Genomic DNA, 24,256 nt, shown 5'->3' with positions numbered 1-24,256 from the left:
AACCTCATCAGTTATACTTACAGAGTACAGATATGCACCCACCCATCCATTTAAAAAATGTGTATTCCTAAATAAATTATTGCAATATTATTTGTTGATCTTTTTTCATGACACCATGAAATACAGAATTCTTGACAGTTTCTTAATATTATCTCAAAATATGTTATTTTATTTATAGGCACTGCAGTGATATCACCGTCAAATGCAAATTAAACATTTTACAACTCTAATTTGTTAAGATATCAAAGTAATTACAGGTCAGGAAATTTTGTATTGATGATTTCATACTGATTTGAATAATCATCCTATTTAGTTAAAGACAGAAAAAAATTGAACAATTCTGTACATGTGTACATGAACCTATTTTCTTTTTATTTAGATAGTAATTCAATTTGAAATCATGTACAAAAAAAGATGTTTTTCCTACCGACCAACCCATTCCTAAAAATCTGGATCAGTAAACAGCAAACATGTTTTTAATTTTGGCCTTCGTTTGTAGGTATTTGATTTCATGGATCAAGAATTTACAAGTTCTTATGTATGTAACATTTTGTGGTGGACATAAATTCGTGGGTCTCATCATACCTCAAAAACAAAGAAAATCAAACCCCACAAAAATTTGTGATTTCACAGAATGCAAATTTTTATAGCTATATAACCATTTAAACCTACTCAAAGTACCTATTTTTACCTCCTTTTTGCTTTACATAGATTTTGTGGCCAAACACAGGTTGTGAGCAGGAGATATAATGCAGACATATACTGATGATATTAAATTCGAAAAAAAAATGTAAAAAAAAATTAAGCCAAGAAATGAGCATGAGTAATATATGCAAAATTGTTTATCCACAAAATAAAAAATAGCCAAAATTTTGTCGCATTGATCACGAGTGTGACTGTATTGAGAAATTTGCTGTTCAATATATTGCAACATTCCAACATTTCATGATTTGACCACAAAACATACTTAAAACAAAAAGTAAGTAAAAATAGCTATTTCCTGTAGATTTAAATACTAAGGTACATGTAGCTATTTATAGTTACATAGGTAAAAATAGTCTGAGGCTGGACCTGGTGAATTGATGAAAAAGTCATACAAATTTTGCTACAATGGACCATGATGGACCCCACATTATTTTTTTTATCTAAATATCATTTCCTTTGTGATATATGCAAAATGTAATTATGACTAACTTATAGCCATAAACCATACCCCCCTAATGGCCCTATCCAGTGTGCGAAATTAACGGTAGACCGATAGACAAAATCTATAGAAAATGCTTCCGGTCTATAGCAAAGTGAATATCTGAAGACCAATCTGTCTATAGAGTGAACACGGCCGTTTTACGCAATACCACCTTTCATCCAATGAAAAACATAAGCTCTAATGTTCGGTTGATCATAAATCTTTTTTATCTGATCCATTCTACAGTACTATATGATTTATTTATTCCTAAAAACGATCGTCAATTTTTAACCCGAATTTCCTCCAGTCTACTTTGTATCGTCAATACGTCTTTCTAAATATTCCTTTAAATTATTCCCTGACTCAGTAATCCAAAGAACGTGTGTTGGTTCAATTTAAATCTCATATAAAAATATAATTTAATTACAATTAAAATTTATACATAAAAAAATCAATGTTCTCTCAACAATTAACATTATAAAGCTAAAGGCATGTATCTTTGCAAAAGAAGATAGAAAAACATGTATATTTAATCTATATAAAATTCGGGGAAATTTATTCTAATGATTATTGATTAACTTTTACATAAAAATCAATTTCTTTTACAAACATATGCATAAATTTTGACCAATACAGCAAAAGAAAACAAATCCTAAGAGCCTTAATTAATTCTTTTTTTTTTCAATATGTTGCAGTAAACACATTTGAGACAAATATTGCAATACTATTTATAATATTTTTAATCAAGTTGAATATACATTAATAAGCACTCTAATTGCATTAAATTATGAAATTCTACCAGGGTATGCTTGTATACTCTGCTTAGTGGTAACCCCTATTCACACAAGTTTTCATTCACAAGAATTGAAATCTTCTCAAAAATTTCAATGTTCCCTGCATCTGAAAAATTCCTTATTTGTTCAAAGTGTAAAAAACCTGGAACCATTATTTATTAATCATGCATGGTTCTTAACGTCCAAGTGTTTAATGTCAAAACATAAAATATTGCAGAGTAGGAAAAGGAATAAGTCATTGAAATTATACAATTAAACAAAAAAAAAAAATATATATATATTTAATTTTCTTTCGGTCTATATGAAAATAGTCAGGTCTATAGAATTTGAAATTATTGTAGACCAATTGTCTATAGCTTAAAAAAGTTAGTTTCGCACACTGCCTATCAGTAAGTTGACTTCTGCAGTGATTTATAATTAAAAAAACAACAACAGAATACGTGTTGACTTAAGATGTGGTGTTTAATTTTAACTATTAAATGATATGACAGCCTCGCGTCGTCTTTGCTAGAAGTATTTCTCCAACCGTTATACTTCGCACACAGCCTGGGCATCGTCCGTTGCCTTCGTCCTCGTTACATCAAAATGGCGCGCATTACATGTTGTATACTACACTATATATTACTTTAAAATTGACAAGCATTTTGAAATACTTACGATGACAGACAACTCTTAGAACACGCTCTGCCTTGTTTTTCAAATAAGTCGCTTGGTTCTTTGCTGCAGGTTTCAAGTTATTCAACGTTTGCTTCTTGTTTCGTGACTGCAAAATAACTGCGTAATTTAATCGCTCTGTTAGAAGTAAGGGAAGTGGTAAATGTAGTCTGAAGCTCTACTAATGACGAGCCCAGATTTTGGATTTTTTGCGATATCTTTCTTATCGGCGAACAGAATTTCATCAAACTTTTCCAGCACATTTTCTAGATATAAATTAATTCATTAATATATTAAAACTTTAAAAATATGCGCATTAATTACTGAATCAGCAGTATCACTTGCCAAAATGCAGAGGACTAGATTTACCGCTTACCTGGTAAACAACTCGGTTCTCGACAAGTCGTACGGTATATACTTCGAATTTTTATGAAATAAATGTAAACAGTTATTGATATGATCATAGACCTAAGTTCATAAAGGCACAATCAACATCCACACTTCGTATTAAACTGCGATAGAGTCTGTCATTCAAAGAAATTATTATTCCTAACCCTCAAATGAATAATTAAGAAAAAAATATGAATATACATGTAACTGTAATAAATAACTTATCATTGTACATGTTTTAATTGAGGCGGATCCAGCAATTTGTGAAAGGGGGGGGGGGGGGGTCAAAGGCTGTGTCTCTCTACCCCCCTCCCCCCTTCCCCAATACACACTCTCAAGCAAAGATTCATAGACAGATATTGAAAGAACTTATGTTGTGGTATATTATAATATTTTTGTTTACATCCTTTTTTTTTATTTGAAAAGGCTAGGTACCCCAAGTCAGGAAAAACAAACCCATTACAAAAACTAATGAAGCCCGATAAACTTGAATGGATCTGCAGCATTTTGAATTAGAGTAAAAAAAAATTTCCTTAAGAATAAAAAAAAAACAACACTTTTTGGGGATAAGATGCTGATGGGGTTTAAACACAAAGAGTTTCATGTAAGTTCCTCCAATAGATATGATTAAAAAGGGTACATATATACCGGGTATAGCCAACACAGCCAAAGATCGCAGAAATATCATATAAAATTAATCCTCGCATGTTACATATCACATAAGACCTAAAAATAAGTAGAATGTTTTCTACCATTCACTCTTAAAAAGTAATAATGAAGGAGGAAACTAAATGTGCAGAAATTTATCTTCTAGTATTCAATACATGTTAGACGTACAATTTTTTTTTTTCACATATTACGTTTTATCTCTCTCTCTTTGTCTCTCTTTGGCAAAAAATAAAGGGGGGTTCGAACCCCCGGAACCCCCCCCCCCCTCTGGATCCGCCAATGGTTTGAGACGTGTTTCAAAGTCTTTACAATATTCAATTGATGTTTGAAACATTATAAATATTACATGTAGCGCCTCGGATAACAATGGTTTTCTTGGCGTTAAAATTTTCAATGTTACACTCAACTACATGCAATTTTTATTAAATTTACTGAAAGTTTTATACAAATGCATATAACAGTGAACCATACGCGCATAAATTCTGCACAGTCGCTATTTTTCTGAATATCAACCTTCATCGAGCAATGTTGACTGTTATTCAGCGAGAAATAGTCTTTTTTATCAAAATGTTTTATTTCACTTTAGAGCCGGTATAAACTGATAAAAGTAAACATACAAAAAGAAAATAAAAACAAATCAACAATGAAAAGGTCTTTAACCAAGAGAACTGAAACTTTTAGTGATGATAGAGGACATCTTGCCATGATGCACCAATCCCGTTACACCTGGGTATAGACATTTTCCGGAAATAGTATAGAAGCTCAGTAGAAGGTTGAAAATTAGGTAACGACCCAATCAGGAGTTACTTTTAGTGACATATGCTTCATATCTTTTGAAGTATGTTAATTTTTATAAAACTGAACGTACAATTTCATTGCAGAATGGTACGACCATTAACATGACATAAAGGAAAAGCTAATGGCTCAATTCATATAAGGGGCTGAGAGGGGCCAAAAGCCTTTAATCGATAACACTATACATGTAACAGTCTATATGTTGTTATACATCACTGATACAAAATGTTTACCTCACCAATCTATAACAGTTTACATTAAATTGCTATGCAACACAATTTTTCAAATGCCAACAGTCTCTGAACAGTTGATAAACAAAAAGCGTTCACAATGCTAAGAGCGTTAATGAACAATCCAGAAAAATGGATTAAAGCCACTCATATTAGGGGCCAAGACAGGCCAAAAGTCTTTAAGAATTTTCCATCCCTAATCATGCTAATGGAACCAAACTCAATACCCATAAATGTACTTAGGTTAAGTACATAATATACTCTGATATTATCTTAAAGTATTTTATAAGGGAAAGGATTGACCGCGAGAATGTTATAAATAAAAATTCCATTAATCAAGCAGTAGTTAATTAATAAAGATTGCATTGAAGTCTATGGGGAAAAGCGTTATTTTTTTTTTTCAAAATAAAAATTCAAATACTTTGAAAATATCAATATATCCTGCAGTGGAAAGATGCATCGGAACATAAAAATTAAGGATTGACAATTGAAAACATTTCCTTACTGTCTACAGTTTTTCATTTGATTTTTTTTATTAATTAAAAAGGGATGTTATCTCTTACCAAAATTCAAGGTAAGAAATTAGGACACATCCAACTATACATACTAATAGTAATAAATGGGAAGTATGTTTAAATAAACTAATTATTCAATGCCTACATATCTGTTATGTATTCAATTTCACTGAATTTCATCCTATTACGGATTTAATACCATAATCAAACAAGAGGCCCATGGGCCTTATAGGTCACCTGAGCATTATGCAACAACTTTCCAGTGATTGATTTTAATTCATCATAACAATACACTTAGCAGTTGCTTAGTTTGTTTACTTAATACCCATACACAAGGTAGGGGAACAAAAAATGCATTTCAACTAATCAGTTATAATCAGCAATAATCAGTAGTGCCCCTACCACACATGAACCCCTGACCCTTAGGCCTTGATATTTGATTAATACCAAGGAGCAGATTTCAAACCATTCATTCATTTTCAGTATATAAGTACAGCCCCCCTCTATGGTACCCCTGACCCTGGGGCCTTGAAATTCACAATTCTGGAATATTAGGGCCCTTGTCCATCATAACTATATAGGTAGTTCATCTGCTTAATACCCTAGAGCAGAGAAGAAATCTTTTAAAGATTTAATGTATTTTCACTATATAATCTATAGAGCCCAACCCTAACACCAGAACCCCTAATCCTGGGGCCATAAAATTCACAATTTTGGTAGAGGCACTCTTGCTCATCATAACTATGCACTTAGTTAGTTTATTTAATACCCAGGAGCAGAGAAGAAGATTTTCAAAGAATTCAAGTATTTTCACTATATAATCAATAGAGCCCCACCCAAACACCAGAACCCCTGACCCTGGGGCCATAGAATTCACAATTTTGGTAGAGGCACTCTTGCTCATCATAACTATGCACTTAGTTAGTTTATTTAATACACAGGAGCAGAGAAGAACATTAACAAAGAATTCAAGTATTTTCACTATATAATCAATAGAGCCCCACCCAAACACCAGAACCCCTGACCCTGGGGCCATAAAATTCACAATTTTGGTAGAGGCACTCTTGCTCATCATAACTATGCACTTAGTTAGTTTATTTAATACCCAGGAGCAGAGAAGAAGATTTTCAAAGAATTCAAGTATTTTCACTATATAATCAATAGAGCCCCACCCAAACACCAGAACCCCTGACCCTGGGGCCATAAAATTCACAATTTTGGTAGAGGCACCCTTGCTCATCATAACTATGCATTTAGTTAGTTTCTTAAAAACCCAGGAGCAGAGAAGAAGATTTTCAAAGAATTCAAGTATTTTCACTATATAATCAATAGAGCCCCGCCCTAACACCAGAACCCCTAATCCTGGGGCCATAAAATTCACAATTTTGGTAGAGGCACTCTTGCTCACCATGACTAGGCACTTAGTTAGTTTATTTAATACCCAGGAGCAGAGAAGAAGATTTTCAAAGAATTCAAGTATTTTCACTATATAATCAATAGAGCCCCGCCCTAACACCAGAACCCCTGACCCTGGGGCCATAAAATTCACAATTTTGGTAGAGGCACTCTTGCTCATCATAACTATGCACTTAGTTAGTTTATTTAATACCCAGGAGCAGAGAGGAAGATTTTCAAAGAATTCAAGTATTTTCACTATATAATCTATAGGGCCCCCCCCCCCCCTAATACCAGAACCCCTAATCCTGGGGCCATAAAATTCACAATTTTGGTAGAGGCACTCTTGCTCACCATAACTAGGCACTTAGTTAATTTATTTAATACCCAGGAGCAGAGAAGAAGATTTTCAAAGAATTCAAGTATTTTCACTATATAATCAATAGAGCCCCGCCCTAACACAAGAACCCCTGACCCTGGGGCCATAAAATTCACAATTTTGGTAGAGGCACTCTTGCTCATCATAACTATGTACTTTGTTGGTTTATTTAATACCCAGGAGCAGAGAAGAAGATTTTCAAAGAAATAATGCAATTTCAATACCTACTTATTTAGCCCCGCCCTAGCACTAGAACCCCTGACCCCAGGGCCATGAATTTCACAATTTTGGTAGAGGACTCATTGCTGATTACAATCATGCAAACAGTTTGACTGCTTGATGTCCAGGAGTAAAGAAGAAGATTTTTAAAGATTGCATTAATTTTAGTGGTTTTGGCCCCACCCCTCAGGCCCCAGGGGGGCAGGGATCATGAAATTCACAATTTTTGTTCCCCTTCACCCATAGATGCTTTGTGCCAAATTTGGTTGAAATTGGTTCAGTGGTTGCAGAGAAGAAGCTGAAAATGTTCAAATGTTAACGCACGACGCACAACGCACGACGCACGACGCACGACGCACGACGACGGACGAAAACGGATAGCAATAGGTCACCTGAGTTTACTCAGGTGACCTAAAAATTCGAAAGTGGGAAATATTTTGATATTGAATTGATTGTTTGATTCTGAACAAAAGATGTTCAAAATTATGTTCTAAACAACAGACAACATTATCATTATTTTTGAATGAAAATCTCACTCAAAATCTCATCTCATCTCAACAAGAATCAGACGGAAGACCCACTCGTTGCTCGCAACGAGATCGTATCTAGTTATTATTATTATTCTTTTTTTTTTCTTTACAATTTTTGTTCAGAAGATTTCTCGGAGATGGCTCGACCGATTTTCTTGAAAATTTCGGAGAAGATGTATCTTTATCTAAACCTTATACGTTTTTTTTATTTTTTTGAAATTCACTTCCGGTCGTGAGTTATCGCCCTTATATCGAAATTTTGATGACCTCCATGTCTGTGATAGAACTCAAAAACCGCTAAAGCTAGAAAGCTGATTTTTTCAGGGATGATAGAGGACATGTTGCCCTATTGCAACATACTCAGGAAATTTTCCGGAAGTGTCTAGTATGGAAGCTCGGTAGGGGTCAAAATTTAGGACACGAATCATGACTGATTTTTTGAGACATTTTGCATCATATCTTTTAAAGCGTCATTATTTTGTCAAAACATAATGAACATAATTTGTGCAAAATGACAAGATCTTTAATATGATATCAAGAAAAAAGTGCTGACTCATCACATTAAGGGCCAAAAGGGGCCAAAAGTCTTTTTTCGATAACTCTTAAACAGTCAATATTTTGTTAGACATTACAGAAGCAAAAATGTTAATCTCAACAATCTACAACTATATATTATGATTTGAATGTCGTATGGTGCATAATAAGGGGCCATAAGGGGCCAGAATGCTAAATCTTTGACGCTTTATATCTCGAAAGTGGGAAATATTTTGATAAGTAATATTGAACAAAAGATGTTCAAAATAATGTTCTGAACAATATGCGACCTTTCAATTTTCGCTATACGTCCCCTTTAAGGAGTTGAAGGGTTGGCCCCTAAATATTTCTTTTGCAAATAACTCGAAAACGAAAGAGAATCTCTGAACACTTGTTGAACAAAAAATGTTAAAAAATATAATAGCTTTAAGATGAGATCAGAAAAAAGGGGCTGGGCACGTAAATTAAGGGTCGAGAGGGGCCAAAAGTCTTTCATCGATAACTCTTTAGCAGTCAATATTTTGTTATACATTACTGAAGCAAAAGTGTTTATCTCAATAATCTACAACTATATATTATGATTTGAATGTCGTATGGTGCATAATAAGGGGCCATAAGGGGCCAGAATGCTAAATATTTGCCGCTTTATATCTCGAAAGTGGGAAATATTTTGATAAGTAATATTGAACAAAAGATGTTCAAAATAATGTTCTGAACAATATGCGACCTTTCAATTTTCGCAATTCGTCCCCTTTAAGGAGTTGACGGGTTGGCCCCTAAATATTTCTTTTGCAAATAACTCGAAAACAAATATGAATCTCTGAACACTTGTTGAACAAAAAGTATTCAAAATTACGAGAGCTTTAAGATAAAATCTAGAAAAAGGGGCTGGGCACTTAAATTAAGGGCCGAGAGGGGCTAAAAGTCTTTAATCAATAACGCTTTAGCAGTCAATATTTTGTTATACATTACTGAAGCAAAAGTGTTTATCTCAATTATCTACAACTATATATTATGATTTGAAAGTCGTATGGTGCATAATAAGGGGCCATAAGGGGCCAGAATGCTAAATCTTTGACGCTTTATATTTTAGAAGTGGGAAATATTTTGATAAGTAATATTGAACAAAAAATGTTTAAAATAATGTTCTGAACAATATGCAACTTTTAATTTTTCGCAACACGTCCCCTTTAAGGAGTTGAAGGGTTGGCCCCTAAATATTTCTTTTGCAAATAACTCGAAAACGTACAGAGAATCTCTGAATAGTTGTTGAACAAAAAATGTTCAAAATCATGAGAGCTTTAAGATGATATGAAGAAAAAAGGGCTGATCCCTTATATTAGGGGCCGTGAGGGACCAAAAGTCAAATTTTTAAGTCTTAATGTTCAATGTCTGTTTACAGACTATAGATGCAATTTTTTTTTTCTTCACAATCTTTATCATTATTTTAGAATGAAATTCTCAATCAAAATCTTATCTCATCTTATCAAGAATCGGACGGAAGACCCACTCGTTGCTCGCAACGAGATCGTATCTAGTTATTATTATTTTTATTCTTTTTTCTTCTTACAAAATTTGTGCAGAAGATTTCTCGGAGATGGCTCGTTCGATTTCATTGAAATTTTCAGGGTAGATGCGTTATCATCTGAAGTTAATTCCGGCAAATTATTTCTTGGAAATTCACTTCCGGTCGGGAGTTATCGCCCTTTGATCAAAATTTGGAGGACCTCCTTGTCTGTGATGGAACTCAAAAACGGCTCAAGCTAGAAAGCTGAAAATTTTAGTGATGATAGAGGACATGTTCCCATATTGCACCTGGGTCAGGATATTTTCCGGAAGTGCCTAGTATAGAAGCTCGGTAGGGGTCAAATTTTAGGACACGTTTTATGAGTGATTTTTTGAGACATTTTGTATCATATCTTTTAAAATATAAATATTTTGTTAAAACATACTGAACAACATTGGTGCAAAATATCAAGATCTTTCATATGATATCAAGAAAAATGTGCTGACTCATCAAATTAAGGGCTGAAAGGGGCCAACAGTTTTTATTCAATAACTTTTTGAAAGTCAATATTTTGTAATACATCACTGAAGCAAAGATATTCATCTCAACCATCTACAACTATGTATTATGATTTCCATTTCGTATGGTACATAATTAGGGTCCACAAGGGGCCAGAATGCTAAATCTTTGATGCTTTATATCTCGAAAGGGAGAAATATTTTGATAAGCAATATTGAACAAAAGTTGTTCAAAATAATGTTCTAAACAATATGCAACCTTTCATTTTTCCTTAAACGTCCCCATTAAGGAGTTGAAGGGTTGGCCCCTAAAAATTTCTTTTTCTAATATCTCAAAAACGAAAAAGAATTTCTGAACAATTGTTGAACACAAAATGTTCAAAATCTTATGATCTTTAAGATGAGATCCCGAAAAAGGGGCTGGGCACTCGAATTAGGGGCCAAGAGGGGCCAAAAGTCTTCAATCGATAACTCGTTATCGGTTAATATTTTGTAATACATTACTGAAGCAAAGATGATTATCTCAACCATCTACAACTATATATTATGATTTCCATGTCGTATGGTACATAATTAGGGGCCACAAGGGGCCAGAATGCTAAATATTTGATGCTTTATATCTCTAAAGGGAGAAATATTTTGATAAGCAATATTGAACAAAAGTTGTTCAAAATAATGTTCTAAACAATATGCAACCTTTCATTTTTTGCTAAACGTCCCCATTAAGGAGTTGAAGGGTTGGCCCCTAAAAATTTCTTTGTCTAATATCTCAAAAACGAAAAAGAATTTCTGAACAATTGTTGAACAAAAAATGTTCAAAATCTTATGATCTTTAAGATGAGATCCCGAAAAAGGGGCTGGGCACTCGAATTAGGGGCCAAGAGGGGCCAAAAGTCTTCAATCGATAACTCTTTATCGGTTAATATTTTGTAATACATTACTGAAGCAAAGATGATTATCTCAACCATCTACAACTATATATTATGATTTCCATGTCGTATGGTACATAATTAGGGGCCACAAAGGGCCAGAATGCTAAATATTTGATGCTTTATATCTCTAAAGGGAGAAATATTTTGATAAGCAATATTGAACAAAAGTTGTTCAAAATAATGTTCTAAACAATATGCAACCTTTCATTTTTTGCTAAACGTCCCCATTAAGGAGTTGAAGGGTTGGCCCCTAAAAATTTCTTTTTCTAATATCTCAAAGACGAAAAAGAATTTCTGAACAATTGTTGAACACAAAATGTTCAAAATCTTAAGATCGTTAAGATGAGATCCCGAAAAAGGGGCTGGGCACTCGAATTAGGGGCCAAGAGAAGCCAAACGTCTTCAATCGATAACTCTTTATCAGTTAATATTTTGTAATACATTACTGAAGCAAAGATGTTCATATGAACCATCTACAACTATATATTATGATTTCCATGTCGTATGGTACATAATTAGGGGCCACAAGGGGCCAGAATGCTAAATTTTTGATGCTTTATATCTCGAAAGGGAGAAATATTTTGATAAGCAATATTGAACAAAAGTTGCTCAAAATAATGTTCTAAACAATATGCAACCTTTCATTTTTTGCTAAACGTCCCCATTAAGGAGTTGAAGGGTTGGCCCCTAAAAATTTCTTTTTCTAATATCTCAAAAACGAAAAAGAATTTCTGAACAATTGTTGAACACAAAATGTTCAAAATCTTAAGATCTTTAAGATGAGATCCCGAAAAAGGGGCTGGGCACTCGAATTAGGGGCCAAAAGGGGCCAAAAGTCTTCAATCGATAACTCTTTATCGGTTAATATTTTGTAATACATTACTGAAGCAAAGATGTTCATCTCAACCATCTACAACTATATATTATGATTTCCATGTCGTATGTTACATAATTAGGGGCCACAAAGGGCCAGAATGCTAAATCTTTGATGCTTTATATCTCGAAAGGGAGAAATATTTTGATAAGCAATATTGAACAAAAGTTGCTCAAAATAATGTTCTAAACAATATGCAACCTTTCATTTTCTGCTAAACGTCCCCATTAAGGAGTTGAAGGGTTGGCCCCTAAATATTTCTTTTTCTAATATCTCATAAACGAAAATGATTTTCTGAACAATTGTTGAACACAAAATGTTCAAAATCTTAAGATCTTTAAGATGATATGAAAAAAGAGGGCCGATTCCTAAAATTAGGGGCCGTTAGAGGCAAAAGGCCAATTTTTTTAAAAAAGATTTTAATGTTCAATGTCTTTTTACAGATTGTGGAAAATCATTATTTTAGAATTAAAATCGCAATCAAAATCTTATCTCATCTCATCGAGAATTGGACGGAAGACCCACTCGTTGCTCGCAACGAGATCTCATCTAGTTATTCTTCCTTTTTTTTCTTTACAAATTTTGTGCAGAAGATTTCTCAGAGATGTCTCGTCCGATTTCCTTCAAATTTTCATGGTAGATGTGTTGGCATGTGAAGTTAATTCCGGCAAATTATTTTAGGGATATTCACTTCCGATTGGAAGTTATCGCCCTTTGATCGAAATTTAGAGGACCTCCTTGTCTGTGCTAGAACTCAAAAACGGCTCAAGCTAGAAAGCTGAAATTTTCAGTGATAATAGAGGACATGTTGCCATGTTGCACCTGGGTCATGATATTTTCCGGAAGTGCCTAGTATGGAAGCTCGGTAGGGGTCGAAATTTAGGACACGAATCATGACCGATTTTTGGAGACATTTTGCATTATATCTTTTAAAGTATAATTATTTTGTAAAAACATAATAAACAGAATTTGTGCCAAATGACAAGATCTTTAATATGATATCAAGAAAAAAGTGCTGACTCATCACATTAGGAACAAAAAGGGGCTAAAAGTCTTTTTTTGATAACTCTTTAACAGTCAATATTTTGTTATACATTACTGAAGCAAAAATATTTATTTTAACAATCTTCAACTCTATATTATAAATTTAATGTCGTATATTACATAATTAGGGGCCACAAGGGGCCAGAATGCTAAACCTTTGACGCTTTATATCTCGAAAGTGAGAAATATTTTGATAAGTAATATTGAACAAAAGATGTTCAAAATAATGTTTTGAACAAGATGCAACCTTTCATTTTTCGCCAAACGTCCCCATTAAGGAGTTGAAGGGATGGCCCCTAAATATTTCTTTTGCGAATAACTCGAAAACGAAAAAGAATCTCTAAATAGTTATTGAACAAAAAGTGTTCAAAATCCTAAGAGCTTTGAGATAAAATCAAGAAAAAAGGGCTGGACCCTCAAATTAGGGGCCAAAAGGGGCAAAAAGTCTTAAATCGATAACTCTTTACCAGTCAATATTTTGTTATACATTACTGAAGCAAAAATATTTATTTTAACAATCTACAACTGTATATTATAATTTTGATGTCGTAGATGACATAATTAGGGGCCACAAGGGGCCAGAATGCTAAATCTTTGACGCTTTATATCTCGAAAGTGAGAAATATTTTGATAAGTAATATTGAACAAAAGATGTTCAAAATCATGTTCTGAACAAGATGCAACCTTTCATTTTTCGCCAAACGTCCCCATTAGGGAGTTGAAGGAATGGCCCCTTAATATTTCTTTTGCAAATAACTCGAAAACGAAACAAAATCTCTGAATAGTTGTTGAACAGAAAGTGTTCAAAATCCTAAGAGCTTTGAGATAAAATTAAGAAAAAAGGGCTGGATACTCAAATAAGGGGCAAAAAGGGGCTAAAAGTCTTTAATCAATAACTCTTTAACAGTCAATATTTTGTTATACATTACTGCAGGAAAAATGTTTATCTCAACAATCTACAACTGCATATTATGATTTTAATGTCGTATATTACATAATAAGGGACCACAAGGGGCCAGAATGCTAAATCTTTGACGCTTTATATCTCGAAAGTGAGAAATATTTTGATAGGTAATAATCTAAAAGATGTTCAAAATCATGTTTCGAATAATATGCAACCTTTGATTTTTCGCTAAACGTCATCATTAGGGAGTTGAAGGGATGGCCCCAAATTTTTCTTATGCAAATAACTCGAAAACGAATAGGAATATCTGAATAGTTGTTGAACCAAAAGTGTTCATTATCCTGAGAGCTTTAAAATAAAGGCTGATCCCTAATATTAGGGGCCGTGAGGGGCCAAAAGTCGATTTTTGAAGTCATTATTGTTCAATGTCTTTTTACAGATTATGAAAAATCATCAAGTTTAATGAAAATCTCAATCAAAATCTTATCTCATCTCATCAAGAATCGAACGGAAGACCCACTCGTTGCTCGCAACGAGATCGTATCTAGTTATTCTTCCTTTTTTTTTTCTTTACAAAATTTGTGCAGAAGATTTCTCAGAGATGTCTCGTCCGATTTGCATCAAATTTTTATGGTAGGTGTGTTGGCATCTGAAGTTAATTCCGGCAAATTATTTTAGGGATATTTACTTCCGGTCGGAAGTTATCGCCCTTTGATCGAAATTTAGAGGACCTCCTTGTCTGTGATGGAACTCAAAAACGGTTAAAGCTAGAAAGCTGAAATTTTCAGGGATAATAGAAGACATATTGCCACGTTGCACCTGGGTCATGATATTTTCCGGAAGTGCCTAGTATGGAAGCTCGGTAGGGGTCAAAATTTAGGACACGAATTATGACCGATTTTTTGAGACATTTTGCATCATATCTTTTAAAGTATAATTATTTTGTTAAGACATTGTGAACAGAATTTGTGCAAAATAACAAGATCTGAAATACGATATCAAGAAAAAAGTGCTGACTCATCACATTAGGGGCCAAAAAGGGCTAAAAGTCTTTTCTTTATAACTCTTTAACAGTCAATATTTTGTTATACATTATTGAAGTAGAAATGTTCATCTCAAGAATCTACAACTGTTTATTATAATTTTAATATCGTACATTACATTATTAGGGGCCATAAGGGGCCAGAATGCTAAATCTTTGACGCTTTATATCTCGAAAGTGAGAAATATCTTGATAAGTAATATTGAACAAAAGATGTTCAAAATCATGTTTTAAACAATATGCACCCTTTCATTTTTCGCTAAATGTCCCCATTAGGGAGTTGAAGGGATGGCCCCTAAATATTTCTTATGTAAATAACTCGAAAACGAAAAAGAATCTCTGAATAGTTGTTGAAGAAAAAGTGTTTAAAATCCTGAGAGCTTCAAGTTGAAATCAAGAAAAAAGGGCTGGGCACTTAAATAAGGGGCCAAAAGGGGCTAAAAGTCTTTAATCAATTACTCTTTAACAGTCAATATTTTGTTATACATTACTAAAGCAGAAATGTTCATCTCAACAATCTATAACTGTTCATTATGATTTTAATGTCGTACATTACATAATTAGGGGCCACAAGGGGCCAGAATGCTAAATCTTTGACGCTTTATATCTCGAAAGTGAGAAATATTTTGATAAGTAATATTGAACAAAAGATGTTCAAAAGCATGTTTTGAACAATATGCACCCTTTCATTTTTTGCTAAATGTCCCCATTAGGGAATTGAAGGGATGGCCCCTAAATATTTCTTATGTAAATAACTCCAAAACGAAAAAGAATCTTTGAATAGTTGTTGAAGAAAAAGTGTTTAAAATCCTGAGAGGTTCAAGATGAAATCAAGAAAAAAGGGCTGGGAACTCAAATAAGGGGCCAAAAGGGGCTAAAATTCTTTAATCGATTACTCTTTAACAGTCAATATTTTGTTATACATTACTGAAGCAAAAAAGTTTATCTCAACAATCTACAACTGTTTATTATGATTTTAATGTCGTACAGTACATAATTAGGGGCCATAAGGGGCCAGAATGCTAAATCTTTGACGCTTTATATCTCGAAAGTGAGATATTTTGATAAGTAATATTGAACAAAAGATGTTCAAAATCATGTTTTGAACAATATGCACCCTTTTATTTTTCGCTAAACGTCCCCATTAGGGAGTTGAAGGGATGGCCCCTAAATATTTCTTATGTAAATAACTCGATAACGAAAAAAAATCTCTGAATAGTTGTTGAAGAAAAAGTGTTTAAAATCTTGAGAGCTTCAAGATGAAATCAAGAATAAGGGCGGGGAACTCAAATTAGGGGCCCAAAGGGGCTAAAAGTCAATATTTTTTTAAGTCTTTATTGTTCAATGTCTTATTACAGATTATGAAAAATCATAAAGTTCGAATGAAAATCTCAATCAAAATCTTATCTCATCTCATCAAAAATCGAACGGAAGACCCACTCGTTGCTCGCAACGAGATCGTATCTAGTTATTATTCTTTTTTCTCCTTTCAAAATTTGTGCAGAAGATTTCTCGGAGATGGCTCGTTCGATTTGCTTCAAATTTTTACTGTCAATGCGTTGTCATCTGAAGTTAATGCCGGCCAGTTATTTTTCAAAAATTCACTTCTGGTCGGAAGTTATCGCCCTTTGATCTAAATTTAGAGGACCTTCTTGTCTGTGATGGAACTCAAAAACGGCTCAAGCTACAAAGTTGAAATTTTTAGTGATGATAGAGGTCATGTTACCATGTTGCAACATGGTCTGGATATTCTCCGGAAGTGCCTAGTATGGGAGCTCGGTAGGGGTCAAAATTTAGGACACGAATCATGACCGATTTTTTGAGACGTTTCGCATCATATCTTTTAAAGTATAAATATTTTGTTAAAACATATGGAACATCATTTGTGCAGAACATCGAGATCTTTCATACGATACCAAGAAAAAAGCGCTGACTCATCACATTAAGAGCAAAAAGGGGCCAGAAGTCTTTAATCGATAACTCTTTAACAATCAATATTTTGGTATATACATATGTATTACTGAACAAAAAATGTTAAGCTTAACAATCTACAACTATATATTATGATATTCATGTCGCATGGTACATAATTAGGGGCCACAAGGGGCCAGAATGCTAAATCTTTGATGCTTTATATCTCGAAAGGGAGAAATATTTTGATAAGCAATATTGAACAAAAGATGTTCAAAATAATGTTCTGAACGATATGCAACCTTTCATTTTTTGCTAAACGTCCCTTAAAGGAGTTGAAGGGTTGGCCCCTAAATATTTCTTTTGCTAATAGCTCAAAAACGAAAAAGAATTTCTGAATAGTTATTGAACAAAAAATGTTCAAAATTTTAAGATCTTTAGGATGAGATCCCGAAAAAGGGGCTGGGCACTCGAATTAGGGGCCAAGAGGGGCAAAAAATCTTTTTTTTCGATAACTCTTTATCAGTTAATATTTTGTTATACATTTCTGAAGCAAAGATGTTTATCTCAACCATCTACAACTATATATTATGATTTTTATGTTGTATGGTACATAATTAGGGGCCACAAGGGGCCAGAATGCAAAATCTTTGACGCTTTATATCTCGAAAGGGAGAAATAGTTTGATAAGCAATATTGAACAAAAGCTAAACGTCCCCATAAAGGAGTTGAAGGGCTGGCCCCTAAATATTTCTTTTGCTAAAAGCTCAAAAACTAAAAAGAATTTCTGAATAGTTGTTGAGCAAAAATTGTTTAAAATCTTAAGATCTTTAAGATGATATGAATAAAAAGGGCCAATTCCTTAAATTGGGGGCCGTTAGGGGCCAAAAGGCGAATTTTTAAGCTTTTAATGTTCAATGTCTTTTTAAAGATTGTGGTAAATCATTATTTTAGAATGAAAATCGCAATCAAAATCTTTTCTTATCTAATCAAGAATTGGACGGAAGACCCACTCGTTGCTCGCAACGAGATCGTATCTAGTTTTTAATTCTTATTTTATCCTTGGTTACAAATATACACACATTTAGCTAGACATCATTGATTAAAGATTGTAAGTATGCAGTCAGCTCCTCGACACAAATCTCAGTATTATTTCAGCTCAAGAAGAATCAAAGATGTGATGAATATTAATGTGATAAACATAAAAAAAATAATGAAAATGAGATGACAATGCAACTTCAACATAAGAAGACAGAATTCTTAATTTCTGTAATAATCAAGATGCTTTTGAATGCTAATAGAAGGAATAGGCATCGTTATGTTGCCATGTTTCAGCAGTATGTATGCCATGTATGGTTGTTTCATAACTTTCTTGACTCGATAGCAATTTAACAATGAAAGTTTAGTACATGGGGGAATTTCGATGGTTGAATATTGCAATTTGTTAGTTACTTTAAAATTTGTCCAATTAGTAATCAGGATTCGAGAAGTCCAGTCTTTAATGTACATTTTTGAAATTGAGGATGGTGGATTTATCTCAAGCAAGGATGGACACAACGACAAGGAAAGCAGAGGAATGATGGCACAGGTGGTGCCTGAGGTTAATTCAAGGATGATCGTTGTTCCGCAACAATTACATGTACGCCTTCTCATATCGAGTAAAACTAAAGCACATGTGATGAGGATAAGAATAGAGAGAGCAAATATAACATGATCCAATTTCAAAGTGTCTTTAATTACATCCAAAATATGTTAAAGGTTTTCAGTAGTAGATTTGTGGAATATGTATTCATTGTCTAAACATTTAGTATATGGTGTTTGTTTCAAAATAGAAATTACCAGCAACAATTTTCATTGTCTTATAAATAATAATGCACAAATCAGAGATACTATTATTGCATTGACAACGGAAATGTAAGTTAAAACATCCTTGGTAGTAGGCCAGTTAGAATTGAAATCAATATCACCATTTAACAAGGTTCTGAAAGTGACTGAAATTTTTTTTTCATTACATTTGGTAGCATCAGCCATTTTTTTTTCATGTTAAAATGAAGTCGTGAATCTGCCACTAACTGTTTCTGAAAATTATGTTTATAACTTTCAAATCCAGGAATCTTTACAGTTAAAGATGAAGCAAGAAGGATATGAAAATAACGAACAGTATTCAATCTCAACGTCCATTAAACAAATATACAAAATAAGAGCAGAGCAAACACGGACCTCCGAAACATCAGAGGTGGGATCAGGTGCCATGGAGGAGTGAGCATCCCCTGCCGACCGGTCACACTCACCGTGTGCTCGTTGTCATAATCAGGAAATAACGGAAAAAATCCGTGGTCAATTCAGTGTATAAATAATGGACTAACAATTGGTATGAAAAACGTCAGTCAGCATTTTATTCAATGATAAATTGTATTTGCTGACAAGGTCATTGTATCGACCATAGAATTTACGAAATGATGACTTTAAACGAGACTGTTGATATTCTTGTTTCATCAACTTGCTTGTCAATAATTGACCTCGTTTAAGAAATTGTTCATACGTAGAGCATGCTCTTGCGTATCGAATCAACTGAGATATAAATACTCCGTATGCAGGTGATGAAGGTATATTGCTGCATAAGTAAGGGAAGTTGACGATGGAAAAGTTAAAGTCATCACGTTTATCATATAGTTTGGTTGTTAGATTACCATTAGTGTCTTTTTCAAGTAAAATATCCAAGTATGAAGCAGAAGTATCGGACTCTGTGGTATCTTTTATGTCAAGTTCACCAGGATATATCGTGTCGACGTAGGAATGGAAATTATCATTATTAATTGACAATACGTCGTCGATATATCTAAATGTCAAGTTGAAGGCCACAGCAAGTGTTTTCTTCTTTCACGCAAAAGATTTTGCATAAATTCTGCTTCATATGAATACAAAAATAAGTCTGCTAATAACGGAGCGCAATGTGCTGTCTGCTTGTAAAGCCAATAATCTTGAGTCATTAAAGAATTTTTGCCATAATGCCATGTTAACAGGATGAAATACTTGAACTTTTGAGTTTACTTGACATTTAACTAGTCTGGGTGGTAGGTATTAAAATTTGGTGTAATCGAGCATCTACAAGGTAATTGTATCATACACATGGAGAATCCATGCAAGATTGAGTTATTGTTAGGGCAATCTATTACTAGGTTATAACTGTTGTAAATTAACGTAGAACCTGCAGATTATTCTATGGCTGTTGGATTTAGTAAATTTTGTTGAAACCTGAAATTACACAATTCATTTACAGCATGTTAATCATTAGCAAACAAACTCATAATGCAAGATTTTTGAGTGACCGGCATGAGCGCTTTATTAAAATTGCAAAGATAGAGTTGGTGTTTGTGACATGTTGCCGTGTCATTCTTATCCAAAAGTAAATAGTATTGTTGATGTGATGTAATTGCTTAGGAGTTTGGTAGGTCTGATAGTTGTGTGGCATGATTGGACGTTTCATTGATAGGTACAGGCATGGATATTACTTGATAAAGTCGGAGGGGGAGTTTTTCATGAGATATGGGGAATTTTAGTGTTACGTATATTGTACAAAAATGCCTTCCGAATGCAAATTGACCATGTTTATAGTGATATTCTGGATCCTTGAATGTTAAATAAAAATTTGAATATTCGTCCGTAAGGATTTTGGAAATTTCTTTATTTGATTGTGTGATTATAGGTGTGGAAATAAGTACTGGTGAAAGTTTTCCTTCAATCAGATTGCTTACCGATTGTTTGAAAATGGAATATTGTTTTAACATTTTTTGAGAATCTTCCACATGTGAATTATACAGTTCCGAAAGTTTAAGAATTCCTTCTTGATAGTTCTGAATTTGTTCAGTAATGATTTTTGATAAGTTTGTGATAGCCAAAAAGTTTTGTTTTACATTTTCCTGGATGTTATCAAATCTATTATTTGTTGCAGTCATGAATGAAGAAAAGTGATGCTATTGCATTTTGATAAATTTAGTAACTTGGATGTTGTTTCTAATAAGGGAATTAACATGTTGTTTAAGGATGTTTACATCTTCCATAGTCGCTGTGCCAAACAAAGTTTTAGATAGGTCACCGACAAAAGGTAAGAGGGATTTCTTCTGTTTGTTTGAAACATGAATATATGGTACATTCTCATTAAGAAATTCATATGCATGATTAAATTCTGCTAATTTGCGAGTGTCTAAATCTTGTGCATGAACCTTGTAAAATTCATACAAGCTTTTGTCGGGAGTGTGATACAATCATAATTAAGATTCGATTTTGGAGGTAATTTTGGAAGAACAATCTCGTACGTTTGTCTCCAATATTCGTTTGTCAAAACTAGACTTTTTTCTCCTTTAAAAACAACACCATAATTAAGCCGTTGGACTGAGTTCGGAATAATCAAGGGGCGTGCACCTTGCATTTCCATTCCACGTACCTTTACGTGGAGACACCTGCTCCATATCATCACCATTATTATAATTGTGGGCCATCGAATTTCTACAAATAAACGAAAGAATAAAAAAAAAATATTAGTGGTGTTCGGTCAAAATGTGTTGATCAGGCACATATTGCACCACATTAATTTAGAAAATAGTCCAAAGTTAAAAAAAAATATTTTTGTGTACATTCAAAAGCGCACAACTTTAATGGAATTACGATAATTTATGGTTTTTTAAGCATGGAAGGAAATTTACGCTTCCTCCCTTGTTTCGTGTGTGTCATGAAGTACTCTCTAATAAGTTCTTGGCTTAAATATTGTTCTGGTTCCCAGGTTTTACTACCAACCTCCCACTTAACATAAAATTCCCTTTTACCTGCTCGTCTTTTTACCTTTATGAGTTTGTCAACAGGATAATACGTGTTACATGTATCTTGGACCTTGTCAATATCATTATCAATGGGGATATTTAAATTTTCCTGATCATTTTCAGCAATATTTTGATTGCCATCATTATTCTCCTCAAATAATCTGTCAATATCTTGTTCAGGATGCTGATTCCTGACATCAACACCTGGAATATAATCTTTTAATCTACTCGCGTTGACATAAGATTTCAACTCTTTGTGATTTGAACATCTTCGAAGTTTGTATGTAAAATTTGGTCCTAATTCAGATATGTAATATGGACCATCATATTTATCAATAAGCTTAGGCGATTTACCTATTGGAGTTTTAAATTGCTGTAAAAGAACCATTTGGTTTTATCGAAATGAGGGTTCTTTTGCTCGTTCGTCATATCTTTCTTTAGATTTCGCTTGTTTCTCCTCAATATTTTTATTTGCAATCTCGTGCGTGATTTTTAAATTCTCTAGAATGTCGCGAATATGTTCTTTAGCGTCAGCTTGTAGAGAGTCTTTGGGTGTTACCCGTAAATCAAAAGGCAGGTTCATTTCACGACCGAAAGCCAAATAATAGGGGGAGTGGTCTGTAGATTGAGTACATGGCGAATTTCATAATGCCATCAGAATACCAAGAATTAATTTTGGCCAATTGTTTTGCTCTTTATCAGAGTAAGTCCGAGTTGCTGGCATGATAGTTCGATTATTCCTCTCGCAAAAACTGTTTTACTGGGGATGATAAGCCGAAGTGAAATGGTTTTTTTACATTAAAAATTTAACAAAGGGATAAGATGAGGTTTTATGTAAATTGTTTCCCAAAATCAGACACAAGTTTAAGTGGTGCTCCGTATCTTGAAAAGATTTGTTCAAATAAATTTTTTGCAACCTGTTTGCTTTCTTGATTTTGCAGAGGAAAAGCTTTAACCCATCTTGTAAATGAATCTACAACAAGAAGCAAGTACTGATAACCCTCTGTTGTTTTGCTTGATTTTAAAAAAATTAATATGCCATCGCTCAAATGGACCATCAATTGGCATTGATGTTAAAGGTGGAGATCCATTGTGTTTGTGTTTTTTTTTTTATTCTTTGACACCTTTCACATGATTGAATGTAATCATAAATTTCCTGATGCATGCGTGGCCAGTGATACTTTTGCTTGAGAGCTGCCATGACCTTTTCTACCCCGAAATGAGCTCCTCCAGCTTTATTGTCATGATAAGCTGTGAGTGCCTCTAGACGAAGTGTTTTAGGTAAAGCTAATTTCTTTATCCAGCGATCGTTTTTTTTTTACCTTTCTCTTTCGTCTCTGGAACCAGTGATAGAGCACACCATTACAAATACTGTATGAGTCTGATTGTGCTATAACCTTTTTACGTTCCTTGCTAGTGTCGGGAAGAGTTTCCGACTCTAGATACATGTATATGCCCCTGAAGTCAGGGCATTCCTTTTGAAGATTTCCTATATCTTCGTGTTCTAAACTCAAGTTTGGTTCAATTTTGTCAGGTTCCACAATGGTGACCTGTGCACTACTACCATAGTGGAACTCGACCTCTATTGTCGTTCCATGTTCAAATGCTTCAATGACATGAGTTTCTGTGACCATTTCATTCTGTTCTTGATAAGGTCGCCTGCTGAGAGCATCGGCAACAACATTACTTTTTCCCTCTTTGTGAATTATCTTAAATTTGTACCCTTGCAGCTCAAGGGACCACCTGGCTAGTCTGCCTGTTGTGGATTTTTGCGACATCAAATATTGTAATGGTTTGTGGTCTGTGAAGACCAAGAATTCATTATTTGAAAGGTAAGTTTTATATTCCCTTATACCCTCAATCACAGCAAGACATTCAACATCTGATGCTGACCAATTTCTTTCTGGTTTTGATAGTAATCTACCCCCATAACCAATAACATGTTCCCTGTTACCCTTATCTTTTTTAGAAAGTATGTACCCCATTGCTGAATTAGATGCATCAGTGGTAAGAATGGAAGGTTTATTCATATTTGGATAAGCAAGAATGGGTACTTTTGTTAACTTTCTTTTTAAAGTTTCGAAAGAGATTTGACATGCTTCTGTCCTAATGAAATTTTCATCTTTTCTTAACAATTTGTTCAGAGGCTCTACCAATGTTGAAAAGCTTTTGATAAATTGTCTGTAATAATTGCACATTCCCAAAAATGATCTGATATCTTTTACTTTTTGTGGTATAGGGAAAGTGTCAATTATTTTTGTTTTATTTGGATCGACTTGAATGCCTTCTTTTGAAATAAGATGACCCAGGAATTTAACTTCATTAGCCGCAAAATTACATTTCTTTGGATTTAAAGTTAAACCTGCATTTCTCAAACGACTAAAAAGATCTTTAAGATGGCTTAAATGTGAATCAAA

At 33.8% G+C, this 24,256-nt stretch overlaps 1 protein-coding gene across 1 annotated transcript in view; it reads right to left on the bottom strand.

Moving 5' to 3' along the window:
* LOC134242928 (uncharacterized) overlaps nt 1-23,869 on the bottom strand; it is a 38,132-nt gene extending 14,263 nt beyond the window's left edge. The window contains exons 1-2 of the mRNA XM_062725127.1: nt 23,162-23,869; nt 21,862-22,212 (exon numbers count right to left, since the gene is read on the bottom strand). Of these exons, the coding sequence (XP_062581111.1) occupies nt 21,862-22,212; nt 23,162-23,869 (1,059 nt within the window). The remainder of the gene's footprint in view (nt 1-21,861; nt 22,213-23,161) is intronic.
* Nucleotides 23,870-24,256: the final 387 nt, after the last annotated feature.

This window comes from Saccostrea cucullata, unplaced genomic scaffold, assembly GCF_032062105.1.
Source record: "Saccostrea cucullata isolate Sc308-1 unplaced genomic scaffold, CSIRO_AGI_Scuc_v1 ctg6166, whole genome shotgun sequence".
Lineage (NCBI taxonomy): Eukaryota > Metazoa > Mollusca > Bivalvia > Ostreida > Ostreidae > Saccostrea > Saccostrea cuccullata.
The sequence above is the reverse complement of the archived record's forward strand: the minus strand, read 5'-3'. Positions and strand labels throughout refer to the sequence as shown.